The sequence below is a fragment of the Phodopus roborovskii genome, unplaced genomic scaffold, assembly GCF_943737965.1.
Source record: "Phodopus roborovskii unplaced genomic scaffold, PHOROB, whole genome shotgun sequence".
Lineage (NCBI taxonomy): Eukaryota > Metazoa > Chordata > Mammalia > Rodentia > Cricetidae > Phodopus > Phodopus roborovskii.
This window is the reverse complement of record NW_026126469.1, coordinates 10,779,699-10,805,576: the sequence shown is the minus strand read 5'-3', so window position 1 is coordinate 10,805,576 and position 25,878 is coordinate 10,779,699. Positions and strand designations below refer to the sequence as shown.

General features: G+C 39.7%; 1 protein-coding gene across 1 annotated transcript in view; it reads right to left on the bottom strand.

The window, feature by feature from the left end:
- Lpp (LIM domain containing preferred translocation partner in lipoma) overlaps window positions 1-25,878 on the bottom strand; it is a 421,297-nt gene that overhangs the window by 84,377 nt on the left and 311,042 nt on the right. The window contains exon 7 of the mRNA XM_051191238.1: window positions 11,956-12,125. Coding sequence (XP_051047195.1) covers window positions 11,956-12,125 — 170 coding nt within the window. The remainder of the gene's footprint in view (window positions 1-11,955; window positions 12,126-25,878) is intronic.

The window sequence follows — 25,878 nt, the reverse complement described above, 5'->3', positions numbered from 1 at the left end:
CTCAAGTCCCAGTGCTGCAAAGGGCAAGCAAACAGCAGATAAGCCAAAATTGTGGGGAAACCCTGGCATGAAGCCGGTCATCTTCCAACTTCCCTCCCTCTGAGAAGAAGGACAGACTCACAGGCGGTGATAAACATTGAAAACAAACAAACAAATGAACACCAACCAACCAAACAAACCAAAACACAGACAGTGACAGGGGACCTCACTACCTTATAGACTCTACAGGGTCCATATCAGCAAAGACTATGCCAAGACGTGATAATTTTTATACCAGTTGTAGCAAGGTTCAGCCTTATTTAATTGGTGGGGAAAAGATATTGTATATTCAAGAAAAGGCACACCTAGTTGGAAAATTTCCAAAAAAGTTTTTTTTTTAATTTTATCTATTTTTTTCATATAATATATTATGATCTCTTCTGTCGCCTCTTCCCAAATCTTTCGTACTTCCCTACCCACCCAATTTCATGTTCACATTCTCTTTCTCCCTCCCTTCACCCCCCCACCCAAACAAAACTAAAACAAAACCCAGGGAAAACAACAAAGACCTGAAATCATGTCCAGGAACCTTTTTAAAGGCTGGCTAATTCAGATATTTGAAGAACAGAGATGGGAAGAGACATGAGGGAGGCAGCAGCCTGCTGTGTGGGGCAGAGGGGCGTCAGACTGCAATGTCCACAGAGGCCATTTGGAGCAGGTGTCATCAAAGAGGAGAGGAGAAAGAAGCGACAAGATTTGGGAATCCCCTCTTACTCAGGCAGAGGGACAGAGTGGACCTCAGACCTTCATGTGCAAACAAACTATGCCATCCCACCCCTTAGCCGTATAAAAACTTTGAGGGTCTGGAATTATGTGTTTAATGAGCATTGCCAGTGACTGAAAGCAGGAGACGCTTGCTGAGGAAATCAAGCTTTTGGAACCCCAGGGCCTGCCACCCTTCAGATCCTCTGAGCTTTGAGACCCAAAGGAGTCCAGCAGTGTTCCAGAGACTCTGTGAGCTGCGCCCTCCAGCAAGAAAAAGCCCCTTCTGAAGGCTTTGCGTATGTGCCTTGGGCTCTGGCCTGGCGGGATTACTCTATACTCCAAAAACATTTACTGATTCTAGCTTAGCCCCCTCCTCTCTGCATGCTCACTTAATCACGTGATCATGTGAAGTAAGAAGAAATTTCCTTCCAGATGTTCAGAAACCAAAGCTAGAGAAACCAAGGAGATAGTGAATGGTGGCTGGCCAGGCTGGTTGTGATTTGAATTTTTGAATTTTGTCTTTAAAATCACCTGCTATTGTACCCCTCCCTCCTCCCAGTGAAAGACCATATTACAGAGGACTCTGGAACTTATTTTCAGGTTTAATTTCAAGATAGAGATTTATAGCATAATCCCTCCCGCTTCCAAGCCTGCCCTTTTCTTTTTCTTCATATAGGAAATGTAAAGCAATGGACATTCTCCCCCCACCCCCACTCCCACCCCAGTGGTACAGAGCACTTCAGAGGACATCAGGAACACAGACAGTATGCTGGTAGATGGCTAATTGTTGCTCTTTTATCGATTAAGAGCCATAAAATAAATACGAAAGAAAACAAGGGATAAATGGGCTCCTTTCCTATTCTCCTTCCATCCTTTATCTTTAAAGTAGGAAGTTTATTGAACCACAGCCAACAATTCACTCAGCCTAATGAAGTGTATAAGTAATGGGATTAAATAATCTTAAACCATTATTGCAGTGGCCTGATGCTGACATTCATCCCAACTCTGCCAAACACTGGGTGGTGAGTTCATGCTTCATTTAAAAGTAAACGAACTGGGGCAGCAGGAAGGTTCTAGCATCATGTTTCAGAGGCACTGAACCTGGAAATACGAGAGCCTCCACTCTGGTCAGAGCGAAAGCAAATGCTGTCCTGGAGCACCGTGCTACCTAAGTTGGCCGAGCCCCATTTTCCCCAGGGATCTCTCTGAACCCACAGTCACACACATTCAGTCCCTCCCAAAGAGAAAAGCTCAGGGTTTCTATTCTTGCTTCTGCCACTAACAAACCCTGTGAACTCAGGAAAATCAGCAAACTTTTTATCTTTTAGCTTTTTTTTTTTTTGGCTATAAAATGACATTACTGAATTAAGGTTCCTTCCGGCCCTTAAAACAGAAGTTAGATGTTTTGGGATGGGAGTTAACAGGAAAATGTAGGACTTCCTGCTGCTCTGGGCAATCAACTAAGAGTTCTGTCTGTACCTCAGCTGCCTTAGAGGGTGTGAGAAGTTGTGATGTGAGCAGAAACCAAAATCCACTGGGTTGGGGGGCAGAACCACATGCCATTAGCAAAGGACAGTGTTAACAGCCACGGAGTGGGCATGCTGCTTCTGGTTAATTATAGGTGACTCTAAGGGTGGCAAACAAATGACAGGAATGCTCCAAAGCACCTTCAATTCCTTCCCACAGAATTAGGGCACTCCTCTCTTACATAATTTGCCATGTCACTTAGCTGCTCAGTTTTTCTTATGGCTTCTGTGTGAGGGTTATTTCTCATGCTATGTTCTTGCAAGTCTAACCTGGAAACTTTTATCTTAGCTTTCTAAGACTTGCTCACCTACTTTAGATTTAATCATGTTTTATTGCCTAACATTGTCTGTAAATATTTAGGTTCTACATTTGAAATTATGAGACACAGCATCCAAACAACACTACATATTGTTGTATATTAGAAACTCATGGACATGATAACAGGAAGTTTAAAACATCAGCTACATTTATAAGGTAGTCTGGGGAATGTGGTCAGAATGAAAAATCCAATGCATTTCAAATATTTTTATCTGGTAACTGGTATATGGATCTTTATATTATTCATTATATATGTGTCAGAAATACTAAATATAATACCATATTAGAACTATATATATGCATACCATTATGCATTTAGACTTTTGTTTGTTTTCAAATTTCCACAAAAGTTGGCATGTTAAAATAGATGTGAATATAAGGGATGATCCTGAACATTCCTAGGTCCAGGGCAGGAAGGCTGGCCATGGGAAGCCTTGTCAGCTAACCAAATCTCCTCATTCTGCTTAGAGCTTGCTTTTGTTTGGAAAAGAAAATGTAACATGCCGGAGGGATGGCTCAGCTGTTAAAAGTGTTTGCTGCTTTTTGCTGAGGACTTGGGTTTGATTCTTAGCACCCACAATAGGAGGATCATAGCCACCTATAAGTCTAGTTCCTGGGCATCTTCTGCAATCTACCAGCACTATATATATCCATAGTGCACACACACACACACACACACACACACACACACACACACACACACACACATAAGTAAATCTTAAACAAAAAGAACTTGTAACAAAATTTTATGAAGTATTTCTATGAAAAGTATCTATTGATATAAACACAATCATATTTCCTTCCCCCCATTTGATATATGAGTTTGACAAAGTATTTTAAAGGCCCTTAATATTATCCAAACATTGCATTCACCAAATTACTTAGAATATTTTATGTGACATTCAATTACCATTTCAATTATGTAGTATTCTTGTAGTATTCAACTCAAAACTTGTTTTAGGATTTCTGTACATGTGCAGTTACATTAGCATAGCCCTTTCTCCTTGGGGCAGGCTAAGTTATTTTCTGCCATCGGCATCATGCTAGTCTTATACGACTTCATAAAGTGATTAGAGAAGGTTTTTTTTTTTTCCCCTCCTTGGAAGGCTCTAAGGATGGAAACACTGCAGGCATTATTTGTTCTTTGAAGATATGAAAAATCCTGTTAGTGATATTTCCTTGCTTTTTCTCAGGTAGCAGCTCTGACTTTCATCTATATTGGTGGGGTTATTTGAGGTTCTTCTTGCATATTTTAGATTTCCAGAGAAAGTATATCTTCTACAAAAAGTATAGTTTTTTTTTTTTTTTTTTTTTTTTTTTTTTTTTTTTTTTGAGAGACAGGGTTTCCTCCATCCTAGGCTGGCCTTGAATTCCCAATCTCCCTGACTTCACTTCTCCAGTCAGGATTACAGGTGTGTGCTAGCACGCTTGGCTTATAGTGCTAGTACTGAGCTCAGGGTTTTGTGCGTGTTAGACAAGGACTCTACCAGATGAAACAGACCTCCAGCCAAATGCTGTAACTGAAAAAGTTGACTAAGGTTTAAGAATTTTGCTTAGAGTACAGCAAAAGGTCCCAGGTTCAGTGGAGAGACAGGAAGGTGGTTTCTATAATTAGGTTGACAGCTTCTTTTCCATCTTCACATTTTATAACTTTTTTCTTCTGTCTTGATTACTACCACACTCATTTTTATAGCTCTTTCTCCCTTCTTCTTCCTCCTCTCCCCTACCTAAGACAGCTTCTCTTCTAGACTTAGCTGGCTTTGAACTTACTGTTATAGAGTATGTATGTTTAAGGCTACCATACCTGGCCTAATTATTTTCCCCTTTCAAAAGCAATCCACTGAAAAATTCTAAAAATCCCACCAATTTTTCAATTACTAAACATTTCTCATGCATGCCTCCTTTCTCTAGGAAGCTTCTCTTATCAGCATCAGGTTATTTTTCTGTATTCTCTCCTTATGGCTGATGATGTTGTGATTTAGACTTCAATCCATGTCCCTCTGCCCTGACATGCATTGTTACCTTCATCACACAGTCTAAAGAGCCCACCCCACAAGGATGCTTACTTGTTTATCTTTACATTTCTTGTTTACTGTCTGTTATCTTTGCCAGTCAACTGCTAGATTTATCTATCATTTCCTTTTAGATTTTTCTGTTGGCTATTCCTTTTGGACATGGACAGGCCATGAACTTGGATTATGTTTGCTATACCTCCCAAGATATAGAACTAAATTGTGTAGCTTGTGGCTTCCTTTTAGATTTTGATATAATAAATATTTTTTAAAATATTCTCTGGATATATGAAGATAAATTTCATTATTATATAGATCAATGTATTTTGATTTAATTAGTCTTATTAATGATATTAGCCACCTCATGTAATTTGATCAAGACACCGAAAGATATGTTTTCTAAAAGACAGGCATCAACATTTCACCTCAACTTTCATCAGCATTGTGTGTTCTACATTTCAATGTAGGGATATTTATAGGAGGACAGGGGCTGTTCCTCACTGGGGTATGAGATGCTTACCAATAACATCATGTCCTTTGGTTAATCTGATAGCTTTCTCCTGAACTGTACTTCGCTGCTTATATTATGGGGTACTGATATTTGACTCTGAAAAATATTCTTTTCAAAATACCATAATTTAATACTAACTTATTAAAGTATCTTTTCCCATTTCTCTATTTTATTAATTCTTTCTCCCCCTTTTACATATTGAGACAGAAGCTAGGGCCTTGCACACGCTAAAGAAGTGAAGTACCACTGACCGTACTCCTATACTCCCTCCCATTTTTTTTTTTTTTTTTTGAGTCAGGGTTTCTCTGTGTAGCTCTGCCTGTCCTGAAACTCATCAACCAGTAAGAAGTTTTCCTGACTCAATACTTACCACACCTTGATTTGATCTTGACCTCCCTCATGTTATGCTTTCATTAATGTATTTATTCTAATGGAATATTTCTTTGAGTCACTTTCAGAAAGGGTATATATTCTTCTTGACTGCCCATGGGATATTTAAGAGATTATTTTTGTAAAAGGAAAAGTATAATACACAGTTATACAACAAAGCAAGTGGCTAATTAGATGTAAGGTCGAAGCATTTGGTGCGGGTGCAGCCACATCAGGGCTGTTACAGCTCCATAGTTAAGTCCATGCACGCAGGCATTGAGGCAGAAGATGAATGGACATACAGCAAAGTGCAGACATTACATATAAGGATTTGATAGTTTTCTTTTTCTAATTATTTCTAATGAGTATATTAAAGGGTGGTTTTTAAAAAGAATGCCTACCATTAAAAAAAAAAAACAATTCTGATATCCACATTTCTCTACAATTCCTAAAAATAAGATGAAATGTGTTGTGTGTGTGTACTGCTCAAATCCAGCTTGAGTTAAATCTAAACAAAAAAAAAAAAAAAAAAAAAAAAAAAAAAGGACTAAGACCACCTAGAAAGGGCAATAGAGCAAAAGCAGTCAGAAAGAGGGGATCCTAGCAATAACAACTGCTATTTCCAGTGACATATGTCAGATAGAAAGATTGGACATAGGAACCAAATGCCAAGTTCTACCTCTGACCATTACACACCCTGGAACTGAGAGAGCGAGTCTTTGTGACCCTCAGTATTTTTCCTTTCATTTCTATTTTCTTTCTGCCCCCTTTCTTTGAGAAAAAAAATTCTTGTCTTTTCTTATACTAAATCCATTTTTAGTTTTTCAAAACAAATTTTAAATTTAAACATATTTCAATCGTATTCTTCCCCTTCCCCAAGTTCTTCCAGATCCTGTCTTCCTCTCTACCTTACCAACTTTAAACATTTAAGTTCTTTCTTAAACAAACAAAAACAAGAAACAAAACAACAACAAAAAACACAAACACAAACAAAAGGTCAATACCATCCCATCCAAACAGGAAAACAAAATAAAATACTGCCCCCCCAAAAAACAAACTGTAACCACACACACACCAAATAAATAAATAAATAAATAAATAAATAAATAAATAAATCTGGAATTCATTACATGTTGGTCAACTACTCTAGGGCATAAGGCCTGCCCTCCTGCCCTGGAGTGGTTGATTTATTCTAGTAGCTCTATATTGAAGACCACTGATCTTTCCCTGTCCCAGTAAGTATAAATGACAGCTCAGTTGATAACCTTTACCCTAGTGGTTAGGTATTCATTCACTCATTCATTCACTCACTCATTCATTTACCCATTCATTAAAAAAATAACAAAATAAAATAAAGGTAAAACTATCACATCAAAGTTGTACAAAGCATAGTAATGGAAGAAGAGCCCAAAAGAAGGCATACAGAGATCCACTTGCTCACATACTCCCGAATCCCATAAAAACATTAAACTAGACGTCATACTATCAGTACAGAGGACCCAGTGCAGACCCATGCAGGCCCCGTATATGCTGCTTCGGTGTCTGTGAGTTTATATGAGTTTGAGCCTCAGGTTCTTGCTACTGGAAATGACAGTAAAAGCAACTAGAGCTATCTCCAAGGCTCTGTTGAAGACAATAGACAAAATGAAAATACTAAAAAGCAGAAGTATACTGTTGGGAAGATGCTATTTGTCACCTAACTATATTTATTTATAACTAAATTTAACTATAAGCACAAAAGCATTTTTTTATATTGAGATTCCTGGGATCATGAGAAAAGAGATTTGAGAACACTCAAGGAAAGACCGGGGATCATATCTTTATCCCTGTAATCTGTAACACTGGATGGCACAACTTGGGCCAGTGGTTATCAATTATACCTTGAGAACAGAAGGCTTTCATGACTTTAAAGTGGGTAGCCAATGGCTGCTCATACTCCTGTGTTTTCAGGAAGGTGAATGTCAGTTTTCATGGTGGTAGCATGGACCTTGCAAATACAAACCAGGTCAGAATGCTTTCTGGCCTTCACTTTATCTTTTACTTTGGTCACATCAAAGCCTCATTTGTAATAGAGTTTAATAATCTTCCCTGGCCTGACATGCCATAACAGAAGCTCAGGAATGGGGAATATAACACCCAGAGTTCCTGTGGTCAAACTTCACAAGAGAGGGTTTTAAAAACCTCTCATTCTTGAACCATTTTTCTTATTATTGGAGAATGCTAGCGGCGTGACAATAAGACACCAGGAATGAATGTGTTTAAGTGTGTAGGTGGCATGTGCAGTCAGAGATGAAGAGAGGCAGAAGGAGACGCATCATGGTGATGAGAGCAGAGGTGGGCGATTAAGGAAAAGGGATGTTCATGTGCATTTTTCAGATTCCGTCCCAACTCTGGTTCCTTTTCCAACGCCCACATAAGACCTTAGTTCTAACTGCTTTTAAAACATTCCATTAGGAGGAACTCAAGTATATAAGAAAACAAGCTTTCCTGCAGAGCTACAAAAGCTACCTCTGGATGGAGTTGAAAGTTTACACGACTTTAACTTAGCAATTTAGTGGCATGAGAGAGCAAAAGGCTGCTAATGTGGAGGTCATTAATGTGCCAGGATCTGGTACCTTCAAGTTAGTCTCCCAGGAGACTGGCTTGCTACTTCCAGAGGTCTTTCTCACCACTAGGATTTCAACTCTAATAAAAACGCCTGTCCCACCTTTCCAGTCACTCTGCACAAAGCCCTGAGATCACCATTTCATAAGAAGACTTTGGCTGAGCATTTCTGCTGTGTGTGTTCATAGGCCCAGACTCTTGGGCAATGCTACAAAGAAAGCAACTGTTCCTTTGCTACACTTATGCTCAAGAGTAAGGCGGTCTCAGAAGAGCAGAAGGCCAAACAAGCAGGAGGCCTTGTTGATGCCCTTCATACCTAAAGACACAAATGGCTGTAAGCAAAGCACTGATCTTCTCATGTACCCTTATGTTTCTCCTATGAAGTCAATCAATTTCAACATTTCTATAGCAACAGCAGCTAAGACATGCCCCATTGTGTGCTACAGCTTCTCTGTCATATTACAATGATATGGTCACTCATCAGATCTATCCCTTTTATAGTCAATAGTTTCATGATACAAAAAAGTAACACACTTGCTCATTCCTTATATAAGACATAAAGGAATTAATATCTAACTTCACAAAAAAGAGCACTCTGGTACTAGGAAGGTAAATGATGTACCCAATGATATAATCAGAGAGCTAGGACCAAGACAGATAGATAATTTCTATTTAAATCATTTTACTTCCTAATAAAGTTTAGTGTTCTTAATTCTAATCTGTTTAACTTATTCAAAACTACAAGAATTATCGAAACTAATCATTTGTAAGATCTATTGACTTTACTACTGACAATACTAGCATCAATAAAAATAACTAGGATGTAGTGTACTTATTATGTTGACTCTAATGAATATAAATAAATCTATCTAACAGGAAATAGCATATGGTTTAATATATGAACTCACTGCTTGTAAAGGTCTTATCAAATAGAAACAGTTTTCTAAAGAAAAACTTTAAGGTGATAGGTGTGGTGGCATATCCTAGCACCTACAAAGCTGAGGCACTACAGCTCTCTGACCTAGGTCATAAGTTTTAGGTCAAAACTAAGGATTGCAGGAAGATAAAGCCAATGCCCGCAGTATTACATCACATTTGAGTTGATAATCTAAATTAAAAAAAGACATTCTAAGTAACTTGAATGATATAAATATCTCACTCAATATTCTTTAAGCATATCGCAATGACAAAGGACTGGGAAATAATATGTGGCTTTAACATGTAGTTCATAAATTTAATGTAAACCCAAACAGGTTAGATGCTAAAAGTAAAGATCACTACAGAGGCACATTGTACACATATTCATATTGGGTTAATAAACAGAAAACAAGCAAAATATGTGTGAAGAATGCTACAATATCACACCAAAACAAATCTGAGCAGAGTTCCAGCATCCTAAATCATCTCAGATATCTTATCCTTGCAAAACAGTCTGCATTCTACACTACACACTACAGAAGACGATTAAAAACATGGAATTGAAGCCTTGTTACTCATCCAGGAGAGTAAACATCAAGGGGTAAAGAAAAGAAAGATGGGTATATCCAAGAAGGAAACAGCTTCCTAGAGCCAAGTGTGTTTTAGTCTCACTGTATACATCATGAATGTTAAGTAAGTCCTGAAATCTAATCATAATTAAGCTCAAATGTAATTTTTGTTCAATAGCTTTTCCTGAGTAGACCAAGGGTGCTTACAAAGACTGCTTCAGGAGTATTATGGAAAAAGAGTGTCATCATTTCCATTATATAGGCTAGAATACCGAGGCTTAGAAAGATCAAGGTAACTTGTCCAAGTTAAGACTGAATCCAACTCAAACTCTTGTTCTCTGCCATACTGTTACATGGTTTCTTAGGATTTCATGTAAGACTGTTGCTTAGAAAGCATAAAAATAAACAGCTGAAGAAGCCTTCCACAAAAGCATTGTTGCAATAGCAACAGTCAGAGACACTCAAAAAGGGACTAAACAGGAGCTATAAAAAAGTAACTGCTCCTTGTAAGAAGAGTGCTAGATGACTCTACAGGGCTTGCTGATGTGGCTGCCAAAGCTTGCAGCAATAAAAGCAGTTTCACAACAGTGTCCCAAGTCATTAGAAAGTACAGCACACTTAAAAGAGGTCAGACTTATAAGAGGCCTTCTTCTTTTCAACAAAGATTTCAAAGGGTGGTACTTGAGCTGAATGACCTAAGAGGTGAATTTTGCAGACCAGATGCTACCTTATGTGGACGATGCTGCTTCCAGAACAACAGGGCATCTACAGTTTGAATAACTAAATACAATCAGTACTGCCCAAATCACAGGACTAGGAGGACATGTGACTATGCTGGCCTGGCTCTGTGTCCAATGGTAAGCAGAAGTCACCTTTCTCCTGTATCTCTTTCTAGTCTAACTTCTAAAGACAGCAGCTAGGCAAGTGACCTTAAAATGGTTTTTCTTTTTTTTTCCCCTCTTTTCCTCCCAGGTCTATTAGCTGATGACATTACAATGATGCTACATGGGTTTAAGTTGCTCCTAGAAAGAACACAAAATCGAACCTAAGAGGTAGGAAGCAGTATTATATAAATATATAAAACCTCAGTTGTGGAAAACTGAGCTCTGGGCTATATACCCTTGTATTTCAATAAGCTCAATTTTCCAGGCTATGTTACCAACTGTGCTGGCTAGTTTTATCTCAACTTGATATAAGCTAGAGTCACTGAAGAGGTGACCTCAATTAAAAAAACACATCCATAAGACTGGGCTGTAGGCAAGCCTGTAGGGTGTTTTCTTTTTACTGATTGATGGGGGAGGACCCATTCTACTGTGGGTGGGCCTATCCTGTGCTGGTGGTTCTGGTTGTATAAGAAAGCAGGCTGAGTGAGCCATGTGGAGCAAGCCAGCAAGCAGCACTACTTCCGAATCAGCTCCTGTTTCCATGTTCCTGCCCTGACTCCCCTCAGTGATGGACTGCTACCTGGAAATATAACTGAAATAAACCCTTTCCTCCCCAAGTTGCTTTTAGTCAGGGTGTTTCACCACAGCAATAGTAACCCTAATCAAGACACCAACCCAGGCAGAAATGTCAATAACTGACTCTAGAGATCTGCAAATTTCTGAATCCCTAAGGTTTCTTTGCTATTGGAATGCCTTGGCAGAGGAACCATGACTATGCCATAGGTTTGAAAAAGGTACTACTTTTTTCAAGAATGTGTTCCGAAGATAGATCATAACCAGAAAGATAGCAAAGGAATTTAATTTGGACAGGAAATAGTTTTCTTATTCATCACACTACTCTTATCAGATGGTAGCTAAGCAGATTAAGTAGCCATGTAAAACACTAAGAAAATGTGACTTATTTTTAGTCACTAAGCTATGCTATTCAAAAACAGCTTTGTTTTTTTAAAACAGAAAACCATTACTACCTCAAGGTACTCTTTAACAAAGTGTTTCTCTACATTCAGACAACCTGGGGGAAAGGGAAGGTAAAAGTGATTCTGCAGAGATAATTAGTCCAGAAGTTTGGAAGACCACTGACAAATTCAGGCGTCTTCTAAGTCTTCCCCACAGTAGTGGGACTTCAAATGCAGGATGAGATTGAAAAGAGCGTTAGGACTCTGCTAACGAGGAACCCTACCTCTGTACATATCACAGAGAACATATTGTTTCTACATGTACACTGAAAACCACAGTTCAGACAACCTTTCTGGCAGGCCTCTAATTGAAGGGCAGTCCTCTTCCAATACAATTTTCTGACCTCATATAACACTAATTGTATAGAAAAAAAATACAGTATAATGATTTACATATGTACAAATCTCTTGAAGTTCAAAGAACTGATGGTGACATTTATGTGGAGTGACTGGCATTTGGTTAGAGACAATGTGGAGACTTACAATGTAGCAGGGCTCACAGTATGCCTTCTTCTCCACGGCATAGAAAGGCTGTCCTCGGAGTTTGTTGTTACAGACAATGCAGGTGAAACAATCCACATGGAAGACTTGATCCATGGCGGTGCATCCAGTCCCTTCTCCAACCACATTTTCCCCACAGCGAGCACAGCGGCCTGGAAGATAAGAGGTTGCTTGTTACAAAGGAACTCCTAGATCATCCCAAAGAAGTCAAGAGGAGGGAGATAGCAGGTTCATCCTGTAACAGCTAGAGACACAGCAGGATTGCCATTACTACATTAACTAGCAAGTAAAGACCCTGGTCTTTACTGCCATTACTTCACTAACTAGCAAGCCCACCATGGTCTCCTTTGAGCATAGCAGGAATCTGCCTAAGTCAATTGAGCAGATAGCTAAGGTTCCTAGGAGAGTGATGGAGGAAAACTCATGCTTGATACTGGGTCTGGTACTGTCTCTAATCACATACTTGGTAGGTACAGGATTCAGGAAGATGGGATAAAAGGGCAATCTACTGAATAGAACATTTCTGGCAAGTCTCTGTCTCTGGAGAGTCTGCCCATCAGTTCGTGTATGTGCTTCATTTCCCTTTTCAAGTCCTGGCTGTCAATTCTCTGTAGCTGGCCCTCAGTGATGGTCAGATCATGTGGTAGGTACCCACCTCAAGCTCTAGAGCACCGAGACTGCTAGGTTTCCTTCTGTGGAGTCACTAATGAAGCCTCACACTGACTGCTCCCTGTGATTCTAGTTCTGACTTATGACACTCACGAAGCAAGTCTCATCTCATGCCCTGTGCCTCAACTAAGATACTAGAGTTCAGTCAGCATCGCCACTCTGTCTTAGTTTGAACATCATTTAATTATGTCCACTTAATATAGGGTTGGGAATTCTTTGAGGCCCTAGATCTCATTGTTTGCTCAGTGTTCTTAAAAGCCACAGCATCTTAAATTGATTGAGACAGCTGACAAACACATATGTACATCCGGTTTTATTTTAAAGCACGTTAGTTTTTAAATGGCCATAGAATATAATTTAGGATGAAATTTTTAGGACCACGTGTAGTTCAATGATAATACATTTGCTTAAAATACACTAAAACCATGAGTTCAAACAACAGGACCAGAAGGAAAAAAAAAAAGTAAAGAAGGGGGTGGGTGGCATTATTTTGAGCGAGAGGCTCTGTATCTCAATACCTTGGGATTTTGAGGGCCACAGCCACCTTCACTCCCTTCAGTTCATGTCTGCTAGGCAGAAACAACACCCAACTAGGAAGCCATAGGCAACTGGGAATATTGACAAGCACCTGCAGACTTTTACACAAAAATCGTAGATCTAGCTTTGTGGATGGCTGACATTTTCCTGGAATTCTTGTATCAACTCATTTCCTATTCATGTTACTCTACATGGACATACTAATATTATTCTTACTCTAAAGATAAGGAAAGTTCAGAAAATGTTTAACCAACTTCATGCTCAGGGAGCCTTGCTTGAGTAGTGTCTACTCCAAACTTACGGCTGCATTGCCTGTTTTGAGCTCAGTACGAACATCCTTGCATTACTGGCATTACGGAGCATTATGGAGTGACTTCTCACTGAAGGAGGCTTTCAGCACCCCATCACAAGGACTGACAGCCACTTCACACTCAAAACTGGGAGGGGTAAATGTTTCAGTCAGAAGAGGTAAATATATTTCTCTCTGGTTACATTTGATCCTAGAAGTCTTCCTTTGTATTCTGTTCCAGGATTGGAGCACATCTTTAAGAAAACGAACAAAGAAACTTGAAGTATGATCAATCAAATATTGGGAAGAGCTCAAGCCTTAAAAAAAATGGACTGCCTCTACTCCAGGTATATTATTGTGAAATTTCAGTGGTGTAGCTTTAATATTACAATTATGATATTTGTAATATAGTTTATAGTTGTTTTTAATATATTTCTATCCAAGAGTTACCTTACACTTATATTTTAGTATTAGACATAGAATTAGAAAAGATTCTTTAAACTCATGTACTTTTTCTGCTTATAGTAAGAAAATTAATTTTTCATTTGGCATCATTTTGTGATTATGCTGAAAACAACATTCCTTCTCCAAACTTTAATGCTTTACTATAAAACTAAGTATGCTCTGTTTGAAAACTGATGTTATACCTTTAAGACTTTCATGTCAACAAATGACATTTCATTGTAGAAACCATAAAGAGGGTGGGTGGGGCAAATAGCTCAATCCATGTGATAATTATTAAGAACCCACTGAATTCCCATGAGAAGTATAATTTTATAATATAAATTAAATAAGTCAATACACTTTTTTTCTATATTAACTTTTCCCGCTCTATAAGCCAAATAGGATGCTGAATAGTACATAGGCTCTAAGAAGCATACTTTTCCAAAATAAAGATGGGATCATGTAATGGTTATGGTGGCTGGCTCGGCAGCAGAAGTAGCTGCATGGGTCTTGACCATGAAAGCTCAAAGTACAGTATACATAATAAAGTGCCTGAGCCTATCTGCAGAGCTGGACAGTTACCCTGGGTCGGGAACAACTTTAATCACTAGCTTACAGGAAAAGCCTGCTCCGGAAAGAAAGTTTTGGTTTTCAATCTACTTAGCAGACACTCCAAGGGTCTGCCCTTTCTCCACTATTACAGTCTGCTTTTGTGTGACACAAAGAAGTGGACTAGTCACCATCAGTGCTTCCCACAGTGATTATGAAACATCCTATGTCCAGCAGACCATGACAACAAGTGCAGCACACTGCAAGAAAAAATGCTATGGAAGTATGCAAGGGAAACCACATCCAAGAATGCCCTGTAAGAGTTTCCTGAGGAAATAGGCAATTGAATCTGACCTTAAAGAATGGAATGTTGACAGGTAGAGGAGAAAGGCAGAAAAACACTGCAGTTTTTTCCCCCCAAAGAAAGGATGAATGTCTGTTGCTTACTGGATGCAAAACACTATATTGCTTGGTGATGGCACAAGGTCTGCTCGCCACAAAAGCAGATGGCCTGCATTCCCAGAAACAATTCGCTCTTTATGTCTGGGGAATCTTCTTCCAGAGTAGGTCAGGCTAATGTGCTGGACCCAGACATGACCAGTTCTGTTACCCCCTGTATTTTTCCTGTTCTTGGGATAAATTAGGGACACCAGCCTCAAGGGCAGCCAGTCTGGCACCTTACAATTCACAGGCACAGAAAAAAACAGCAAAGAACAAAAGTTATAAATAGCTCTACAAACCAGCAACAGAGAACAAGGTGCCCAAAAGCTCCTCCTTTACATGAACAGAAATGTACAAACTGTTCCTTGAAGAGGTTTTTCAGAATGCAAGGTGAGCAACTCAAGCAGAGGGTACCCTTGCCCTTGCTATACATTAGCAAAAGCCCACATGACCTTAATGCCCACCTATTAGACAAAATCCTCAGTGATTTAAACAGGTAATGCCAGAGGAATGTTGACAGGCTTCAAGGCATCAGGGCATGAAAGAAACAGTTGACTAGGCAACAGGGAGCAAGAGCTCTGACAAAGGGCCAGCACACAGAGCTTATAAGCAATGCTTAGCAAATCAAATGAACCAAGGGCAGAGGACCTGAGAGCCTACACATACCAAAAGATTTTATGTATTACTATTGTGTGTGGCCAGCTTCGGGTCCCGTGCACAGTCCACTTTCCCATGTGTAGCATCTTCCTTAATGGTGATAAAACTATGTAAATCAGGTCTCCTCCTGGGACACTACAAGGGCTTCCTCATTGTTCTGTCTATTGTCTTACTATGACAAACAGGAAAGGTCTTATGGGAAGTCTTAATAATTGATCCAAACCTGGACACCAGACTGAATTTCAAATGGACAATAGGCAAGAGTGGCCATCTTGGACAACCACCAGGCTATGCAAGTACAGGTTATGAGCTTTCAGAATCATTTTCATGCTTGAAATTCATGTTTACTTTATAACTCGCAAACAGAATTTTATTTAACAATACTTTCTTAATAATCATTGCACGCAAAGGGCATTTTCTAGAAAGTGTATAAGGGATTTTGGTCAGTACCTTACACTCTGCTAACCTCTCTTTTCTGGCTGTTCCTTCCTCTTGTTAGTCCCTTTGTTATTGGGATGGCTAGTTTCATGTTGACTTGACACAAGTCATAGACTCAGAGGAAGAAGCCTTGATAGAGAAATGCCTTCTGAAGATCATGCTGCAGTGGAGTATTTTCTTAATTAGTGATTGATGGGGGAGGGTCCGCCCACTGTGGGTGGTGCCATCCCTTGGCTGGTGGTCCTGGGTTTTAGAACAAAGAAGGCTGAGTAAGCTATGAGGAACAAGTCAATAAGCAGTATCCCTCCATAGTCTCTGCATTGGCTGTTGCCTCCAGGTTCCTGCCCTGATTGAGATCCTGTCCTGACTTTTTTCAATGATGAACTGTGATGTGGAAGTGTAAGCAAAATAAACTCTTTCTTCCCCAAGTTATTTTTGGTCATGTTTTATCAAAGCAAAAGTAACCTAAGGACAGCTATCCTAGACTTTTTTCTTTTATTTTTCGCCTGTTTATATAAATATGCATATATAAAATATACATATGTAAAATCTAGGACCCACAAGTAAGAAAAAACATGAAATGTCTGTCTTTCTGAGAATTAATTAGCTTGATAAAATTATCTCCAGTTGTATCGATTTTCCTACAAATGACATTACTTTGTTCTTTCTCTTTTGGTTTGTTTTTGTGAAACACAGGTCATGGAGGAATGCTGCTTACTGGCTTGCTCCCCACAGCCTGCTTTCTTTTCATTCTTAAAAACATTAATTTCTTAATTATTTTTTTACCTTTTAATTAAAATAAATTATGCCACTTCTCCATCTCTTTCTTGCCTCTAGTGCCTGCCATCCCCAGCTCACTCTCAAACACTGCCTTGTGTCCATTTTCGTTTATGTGTACGCGGCTTCAGGGCTGACCACTTTGTATTGGATAACCAATCAGGGGCCAATCCTGGGAGCAGCTGGTTGGTTCCTCCACTCTCTGCATTCATTAGTTGCCTATAGTTCCTTGTGTGGTAGTGGGGCCTGTGAGAGTTAGATTCTTTGCTTCTTTGCATTAACAATTCCATTGATAGTCATTGTTCAAGTCTTATTTTTTAATTCATTCATTTGTTTATTTTTTATGTATACAGGTGTTTAGTCTGCATGGATGTCTATGCACCATGGGGTGTGCCTGGTGTCTGAGGACACCAGAAGAGAGGGTGGAGCCTCTGGAACTGGAATTACAGGCAGTTGTGAGTCACCATGTGGGTGTTAGAGATCACACCTGGCTCGTTTGGAAGAGCAGTCATTGCTCTTAATACCAGCATCACCTTGTCATCTCTCTAGCTCTAACTTCGTTCTATTGACAGAGACCTAGATTCCTTACATAAATTCACTATTGTGAACAGTGCTACCATATCCATCGACATGCATGTGATATGCTACCATACAGCCCCAGAGGTAAACCATGAATAGCACTACTCTAATCATCAATCTGTGATGTGCACAAGTGGGAGAAACTGTGGTATTCACTTCCAAAATGGTTGAACTAGGTTACATTTTCAGTAGCACTGTATGACACCTCCTTGTTCACATCTTCTCTAGCACTCATGGTTATTTGTTTTCTTAATGATTGCCATTGTGATTGGAGGTAAAATGGACACTTAATCAAGTTTTAATTTGAATTCCCACAATAACGCAAGTTGAACATTTACTACATTTATTGCACATTTCTGAGAACTGTCTGCTCATTGCATTAGCCTATTTATTGTGTCATGTGATTTCTTATTATTTAGCTTTTTGAGATGGCTGTATATTCTAGATATTAACCTTCTGTTAGATGAATATATAGCTCTATCATTATATTGAAGAAAAAGTGGTATAGACAGAATTTCTGAGAGACCAGTACTGAAATTTCAACCCAAGCCTAGGTAGTTAAGCTTAAATTCCACCCACCTACTAACTTTGGAAATAGAAATCCCTAAACACATTTGGCCTGATAGAATTTTCATGAAACATAGAACACAATAAAAATATTAGCCTGCCTTTTGGCCAATGCAAGTTTCTTCTCAAGCTAATTTCTACATATAGGTACTGTGTAATCCCACTTTTAATTCTGAAACCATCCTCTTTAGCATTAACATCATGGTTTACCCACTAACAGAGAAATGACACTAAAAAGTATAGTAGCAAGCACTACTGGAACATTAATTTTTGAGATATGGTTGAATTTATTCCCTGGTTTATATCATGAAGATCTATATTAACATTAGCTCCATTGAAAGGTTAAATCTGCTGCACATTGATGCAGCAGAATCTTCAATAATTTTTAAAGGCAAAATACCAAGACTCATCCTCATTGCAACAATGAAAGAGTTGAAACCAGAAATTTAATGACCTATGGAGCCAGTTAAGTGTTCAATGTGGGACATAAGACTATTTGAACTCGCTTCTCAAAACCAGCAAAGGCAAAAGAATATACTACAGATGAGGTGGAACCCATGTTTTTGTCTTGATGTTGGAAACCCCAATCTCTTATAAAGAAACCTCTGTTCTTTACCAATTATATAGTCTCAGTAATTATGTCATCATAGCATAAAGCAGACTATAACAAAATGTGGCTACTAAAAGACTTCTGCCTTATAGTACTTGCTTCAAGGGGAGATATAAATTGAAATCATAAAAAGATGAAAATGCAAGTTTTAAGTATAATCTTTGAATTCTGATTTATGTGGAATTTTAAATAAGATACCCTCCCCCTTTATCAAATGAGTTAGCACAGGAATACATTTGTGAATGAGTTGAATAATATGTAGCAACGCTGACCTGTGAGTGATCAGTGACCTATGATTCAGCTACTGTTATCCTTACATACAAGGACAGGACCAGTGGTAGGTGAGTCTCAGTTGGCAGGAACTTTACAGGAAGCCGATTAGTGTTCTTGTCAATTTAGAGATCAAAATATCCAGAGTGTGCTGAGTGGCCTCAGGTAGGCCCAGAATGTGTAGAGCTTTGATTATCTCATTCAACTTTTGTAACACCAACACATAAATGACCCAGAGACTGATACTGGGTTTCAAACTTCAAGACGAATATCAGAAAAGCAAAGCAGCTGGCCACTAGCTTCTTACCTCTACCTCAGCCTGAATGGGCTGATCCTGTCTCCACTAGCTCTCACCAAGCCTCAGACTGTAACCTCTCCTCAGTGTGGCTGGAGAATGTGAGACCTTGCTCCTGTCTTATATACTTCCCTAATGCTAGGATTAAAGGTGTGAGCTATAATTTGCTTTAAGGCTGATTCACTCTTGTGTAGATCTGGGTGGCCTGGGACTCACAACGATCCATCTATCTCTTAATCCTGAGTCCTAGGATTAAAGGTATATAATGCTATCTCCTACTTCTAGCTGCTGGGATTAAAGGTGTGTGCCTGGCTTCTAAGGCTTTTGGCTGACTTTGCTTTTCTGAAGCCTCAGGCAAGCTTTAATAAATAATAGACAATTTATCACTACAAACATTCTTACTAATAACCTAGAACAAGGGTTAAGAGAGAGGTTGTGACTTGAATAAGAACCAGTAGTAATGAATGGTAAAACCAGGATTGAAATCTGGGCCCTGGGGTATTCTTTCATGCTGTGTACACTCTCTCCCAGATACGCTGTACCTTGTATTAGTGCCTTTGTGCTATCACGTATTTTCTCCCTCTCTATGATGAAAACACTTCTTTAAATATGTTTGGCACACTGCTAAGTCTGCAAGGATGATTCCAAAACAAGTTAAGCTCTTGCAAGATCTGAGCAGGCACAATCATTTCATTTTCCTCAGAAACAGTTTGGAAGGCTGCAGCTTTGTCTGCTCTACTGTGGCAGGATGGGAGGGGGGTATCTGAGGAAAGAACACAAGGTTCCAGGCCATTGGGCCACACCTGGTGTGTTAACTGTTTTAAATATGCACTTGATGGAAGGGTTTCCATTTAGTGCTTTCTTTTAAGTGAACACAAGGTATAAGTAGTAATTGCAAGTTTCTGGGCAGAAGAGCTGGGTTTTGGTCTAGATATACCATACATATGACATGTGATTTTAGGCAAGCTACTTCACTTAGTGGGGCCCAATATAATACAGGATTATCAACCTCAGTCTAATACCTTAAGGTAGTAGGGAGAAGAGTCTACTTATCCCCCTTTTTATTCCTATAACACACACACACAAACACACACACACACGTATTATAAATGTAAATTCCTCTTAGATATACCGTTATAAATACAGAGATGGAACATATACACAAAAGACTAAAATGTACATATAGAGCTTCCATTAGGAAGGAATTCCCAATTCTTTCCACACTATAAAGAATTTCTATGCAAAAACTATTGATGAAGAGGTCAGTGCCTTGGACACACCTGAAATGCCATTTGTGTTCTCATTGGAGTGATTAAAGAATGCCATTCAGGGGTGACATAAGATGACCATGTCAGAACTCAGGGACCCATGGGCATGGAGTCTTGGGACTTTGAGCCTTTCCATTCTTGCATCTCTGTAAAATCCTCTTTGCTGAACTGCCATCTGTATCTGATTCCATCTCAGGCACTTGCTTTGCTTAGCAACACTGAGCTCTCCAAGTGCTGAGTGACGTCTAGGGAACAGTTATTAATATCCGTATGTATGCACACAGTATGTGAAAATATGCAGGATCCAAAGTGATTAGTGTATTACTTGGAGGTATTACTTCCCACCAGGACTGAGCTCCTGGAAAATGCTCCCCCTACTGCTTGCTGTCACCTGCTATCACTCACTGGAACATTTGGGATAAAAATGGTGTCAATTTTAAGGAAACACACTTCTCAATTTCTTTGTTAACATTTGAATAAAACATGAGGTTTCTACTTCCCCTTCTCTTTCATTCAGAGAATAAGTCCCTTCACTTGCTGTGTATGTGAGAGAAAATTTGCTGTCCTTCTTTGCCACCTTCAGACTGGCAGAATTACTTGGTTGTAAATATAAAAGTTTAAAACTGTTCTAATGAACTCTGCTAGCACTCATTTTCTGAGCTGCAGGCAGATGATTTATAGAAGAAAACTGAAAGAACTGGCCACATCCACCTGAAAGAACACCAGGGACCTGCAGGAGAAAGGCATAGAAATTCTACAGGAAGGACCTGGTGGGAACAGAAGGAACAGTTTATGGACCCCTGTGAGACTTCAGGAAAAGGGACGTTTGTTGGAGTCATAGATCTGGGCTCATAGTATCCTCTTGGTCCTGCTTTCTGTTGTTGTGGTAAACGTTGTGACCAATCAAATTTGGGGAGGGAAGGGGCTTACTTCACCTTATAGTTCACAGGACATCATCAAGGGATGCCAGGGAAGAAACGCAAGACAGGAGCTTAAAGCAGAAACCAGAGAAGAATGCAACTTACTGGCTTCAGGCTCATCTCTTTTCTGTAACAGTTTGTGTCAATGTGACACAAACCTACACATATATATCCAAGAAGAGGAAATCTTCGCTGAGGAACTACCTTTATCAGATTTGCCTATAGCCATATCTATGGGGCATTTGCTTGAGTAGTGATTGATGCTAGAGGGCCCAACACACTGCGGGCAGTACCATCCTGTGGCAGGTGGGCCTTGGCTGTCTAAGAAAGGTAATTGAGCAAACCAGCGGCAGAGCAAGCCAGTGTACAGCATTCCTCCATGGTTTTGCTTCAAGCACCTGGCTGGACGTTCCTCAATGATGGACTGTAACCTGTAAGACAATAAATAAGTATTGTCTTCCCCAAGCTGGTGTGGTTTTGGTCAGCAACAGAGAAACAAAGTAGAAGTTGCCAGGTTTTTCTCTTCTTTCTTTAGGCAGGGTCTTATTGTGTAGCCCTGGGTGGCTTGGAACTCATCTAGACAATGGTGGCCTTAAATTAACAGGGATCTGCCAGCTTATGCTTCCTATGTACTGTGATTAAAGGCATGCACTACCATACCCAGCCAGCTACATTTCTTATGAAGCCTGGGTGCACTTGCCTAAATGGCAGTATTCCCCACAGTGAGCAATGCTCTCTAAAACCACTGCCATCACCGACAAAGAGATCTATGAATCAAGTGTTTTTATTTTTCTTTTAAAAGACTTCTTCCAACTTGAGCTTTTCCTTCTAAGATACATTTTGTAAGATAAGCACATAAGCTGAATTAAATCAAGGCTGACTGAAGGTACAGAGAAAATCACTCAGTGGCAATTTCTGTATAGCCTTTCAAGATTTCACATTTTCCAAACATTATAAAAGTTATGAAACTAAACAAACAAACAGGAAGAGCCAGAAATGGCCATGTTCTACTGATGTTTGTGAAGTGTTTCTAAGCACTTCCTCCTCTGCTAGCGTTGTTCCCATATTTAAGCTATCATGTTCAGTAAACACAGCTAATTTTACAAGATGACTAATACCCATGTGCCTAATAACTAGAGAGCCAAATCAAAGGTCCTCCCCTATTGAACATGTGAACGCTTAAAACTACACAGAGACACTTGTCATGGTTTCTTGTATCACTATGTGATATTTGAAGTTCAACTTGGGTAAGAGTTACACACAGGGAGTACAAAGTTGAAGGTCTTTAGTGACTATTTGGAACATCAACACAGCTTGGCATTGTCAACATTCTACTGAGTTCAAAGTGGAGATAGTTTCAACAAATACAGCTTGCTTTATTTCTGAAACAAACTCCACACATATTTGTGGCCATACTACTAATTAACCTGTAGATTGTTCCTTTCATCTCCTCAGTGTGTTATTCTCCCCCTAGTTACAACATGTTGGGGTTATTTTTTGCCATCTGGGAATACATTCAAACTGTTCTCTTATAGGCACTAGAGAGAGAATGGTACAAATGATTAAGAGAAGGAAGACTTTGTAGAAAGATTAAAAGAGCTATATAAGTAACACGACGAGGCTGGAGGATGACTAAGGAGTGCCATGATGACTGTCTATAAATATTCGAAAGGTGTAAGCACCGAGGAATAATTTAGCTTGCTGCAGGTGGTACAACTAGGAGAGACGGTGTCTCAGAGGAGAGAGATGTTTACTGCAGAAATTTTAAGAGCTTCAGATGCCATCCATGCGATGTGGGAAATTGAAAAATGAAAAGCAACTACAAGAGCAATTGTGAATCAGAAGACATAGCTTGGCTGTATCATCCACAGAAAGGTGGGCATTTGGCCACCAGGAGCCAAAGTCTGGCTTCTTAGAGTTAGTATGTGACCAAGGAAGACTTTGAGGTTCTCCAGTGTTAAAAAAATGATGAACCTCAAGGACTGGGAGGTCCTACTATCCGGTAAAGGAAGAAGATAGAAAGCATGAAAGAGAGTGGTGAGCTTCTTCATCTGTCTTTATACCATCACTTTCCTGAGGATAATTTTGCGGGAACTCAACAACTCTAAAAGTTTGTAAAAGAGATTTCCTGAGTTAAAAAGTTTGAACAATGTAATTTAAGTAGTTCTTATTTAAAAGATCCTAGGCTATTCAGAAAAACTACTAAAGTTATACTTGCATGATATATTGACCTATTTACACAGCAAGCTAGCAGAGACAGCAGTAACCTCCTCACACGGCTTGGAAAAATGGGTAAGAAGCTTTCCTCATTTTCCATGTATACTAAATTTCCTGAGTGTCTCCCTGCTAAACCCTATCTGATGGGCATCCAGTGCCAAACCCAAGCCCACTTTCTGAGAGAATTTCATTCTCACCTGACTATTGCTGTCTTTTTGTGGCTTCCCTAACAATGCCCCACATGTTCCGTATCTCTACCCTCCTAGAAACTGTATTCGAAATACAACTTCAAACACAGGATTGCTAACACTGTCAAGAATAGAGGAATACTCATTCGATTTCCAGTGAGATTGAAAGAATTTTATCAGAATGGTTATTGGACATGTAGCAACCACTCTTTCAGACATGTAGACAGGATAGATAACATGGAATACAAACACTCAAATTGGACAAATGTCAAGTGATTACTGTACGGGTCAGTCACCAGATGTCACTAGAAAGATGAAGATGAATGGGGCCTGGTATCTGCCTTCCCTACAACACCTGGGCACACAGTTATAATGAACATATGGAACTGATCAGATAAGGCTTAGAGGGGAGAGCATAGACTCTCGCTTTGAAAACAAGGTGGGACATTTAGTAAGGTACAAAGCACTAACAAAGTATGCAGCAAGAGAGAGAGCACCTAGCAGTCTGGGCCTACTGGCGTGGGAAAAGGGAGGTACTGGGCTGCAGCCATGGACCCAAGGAAGGCCCAGGAGGGCTTTATACAGAGGACTAACCAATACAGAATTACCACGTAGCCAAGAGGAAATAAGTGGTTTTAAGCCACAAATACACATGCGTATATGCACATTTTAATAACATCTCTGGATAAAGTGGAGGAAGGGCTACAGAGGAGGAGAGAGGTTGAGAAAGAAATTTAAAAGCCTCTGTGATAGTTCTGCAAAAGGACGAAACAGGAGTAGAAGAGAAACAATGCTTTTCTGTCTTTTATCTGCCTACCTACCAGCTAACCCTTATCTTCTTTAATCTGCAGACTAAGACAAAGAGGCCGGAAGAGTTAAATCTCATTTACTAATACACAGCCAACACTTGCTCATTAGTTACTCACTGCTAAAAACCATGCTGCCTATTATGCCTAGTCATATAGGCTGGTACCAGCAGCTGGCAGTGTGTTTGGGGAAGAAGGCGTAATTTAAAGGGCGTTTCAAGTTATATAGGACATGGGGACAGACTGAACAGGCAAAGAAGGAAAAGTAAGGGACTTCTCACTGTGGACATAGCTTTGTGGGTGGCCAGGGAGGTAAGTGTAATTAAGGGCTCTCACTTGTGCATCTGTTTATGTGCCTTGCATGTGAGAGTATGTTTGTATATGTAAGTAGGTACACTTTGACTACTCATGGGTGTCCTTTTGTGTGCATGGTGGTAGCTCAGTAATTGAAAGTAAAGTATTAAAACTGGCCATGAAGAATGATATTTGAGAGAGAAAGCAAGCTCAGTATCATCCAGTTCCCACTAGTGTGCAAATGTCTTCTCTCTATCCCAATAGTTGGTAAATGTTAAGGAGAGAATACACAGACACACACACACACACACACACACACACACACACACACACACACACCAAACAAAAGACTGACCTGACAAGATTCAAATAATTCAAATAGAAATCTGGTCCTCAAAACAGCTTAGGTACCCCAAGGAGGCAACAATCAGAATGGGAAACTGGTCACTTAAATTCACCTACTCAATGCATTCCCATCTGTGACTGGCTTACTCTTGTCCTCTCTTCAGAAGAAAGGATATACTGGCTTTTGGAGATGTTGAGGGGAGTGGATGGAATGTTACAGGTAGGATGCTGCCTCAAGGGAAGCTATATGACATCCCATTTAATTAAGAGTCTCTTCAAACTTTAGAATTTTCATGACAAACCCCTCCCCTCAATGCGCATTACTGGCTGATTCTCAGGAAGATACAGGTGACATGCACTGTGCCTTTTACCTAGTAGATTCCCCTGTAACACGCAGACTAGGTAGCAGGCCAACAGTCCACTGTGGTACGACTGCAGGCCTTTCCCTTCACAGGCTCAATCAAGGCAACTTCAACACAGTGAGAAGTAGAACACAGGCTCCATTCCCACTCCAGGACCTCTTTAGCCATATGCCTGTCACAGGACACAGCTAAGCAATACCTGTGACCTCATTCCTGCCCCGTGAGCCACTGGAATCTCTGCATTTTATTCAAAATCTGCTCATGAGAGTTTAAGTTACTATTGCAATTTTGATGAAAAGTGAGAACCCAGCAGGAATAAGGGTCTTAATCCCAATCACTGGGGGGTGGGGGGAGGAGCAAGGATATGTCAGGTTCTTAAAATC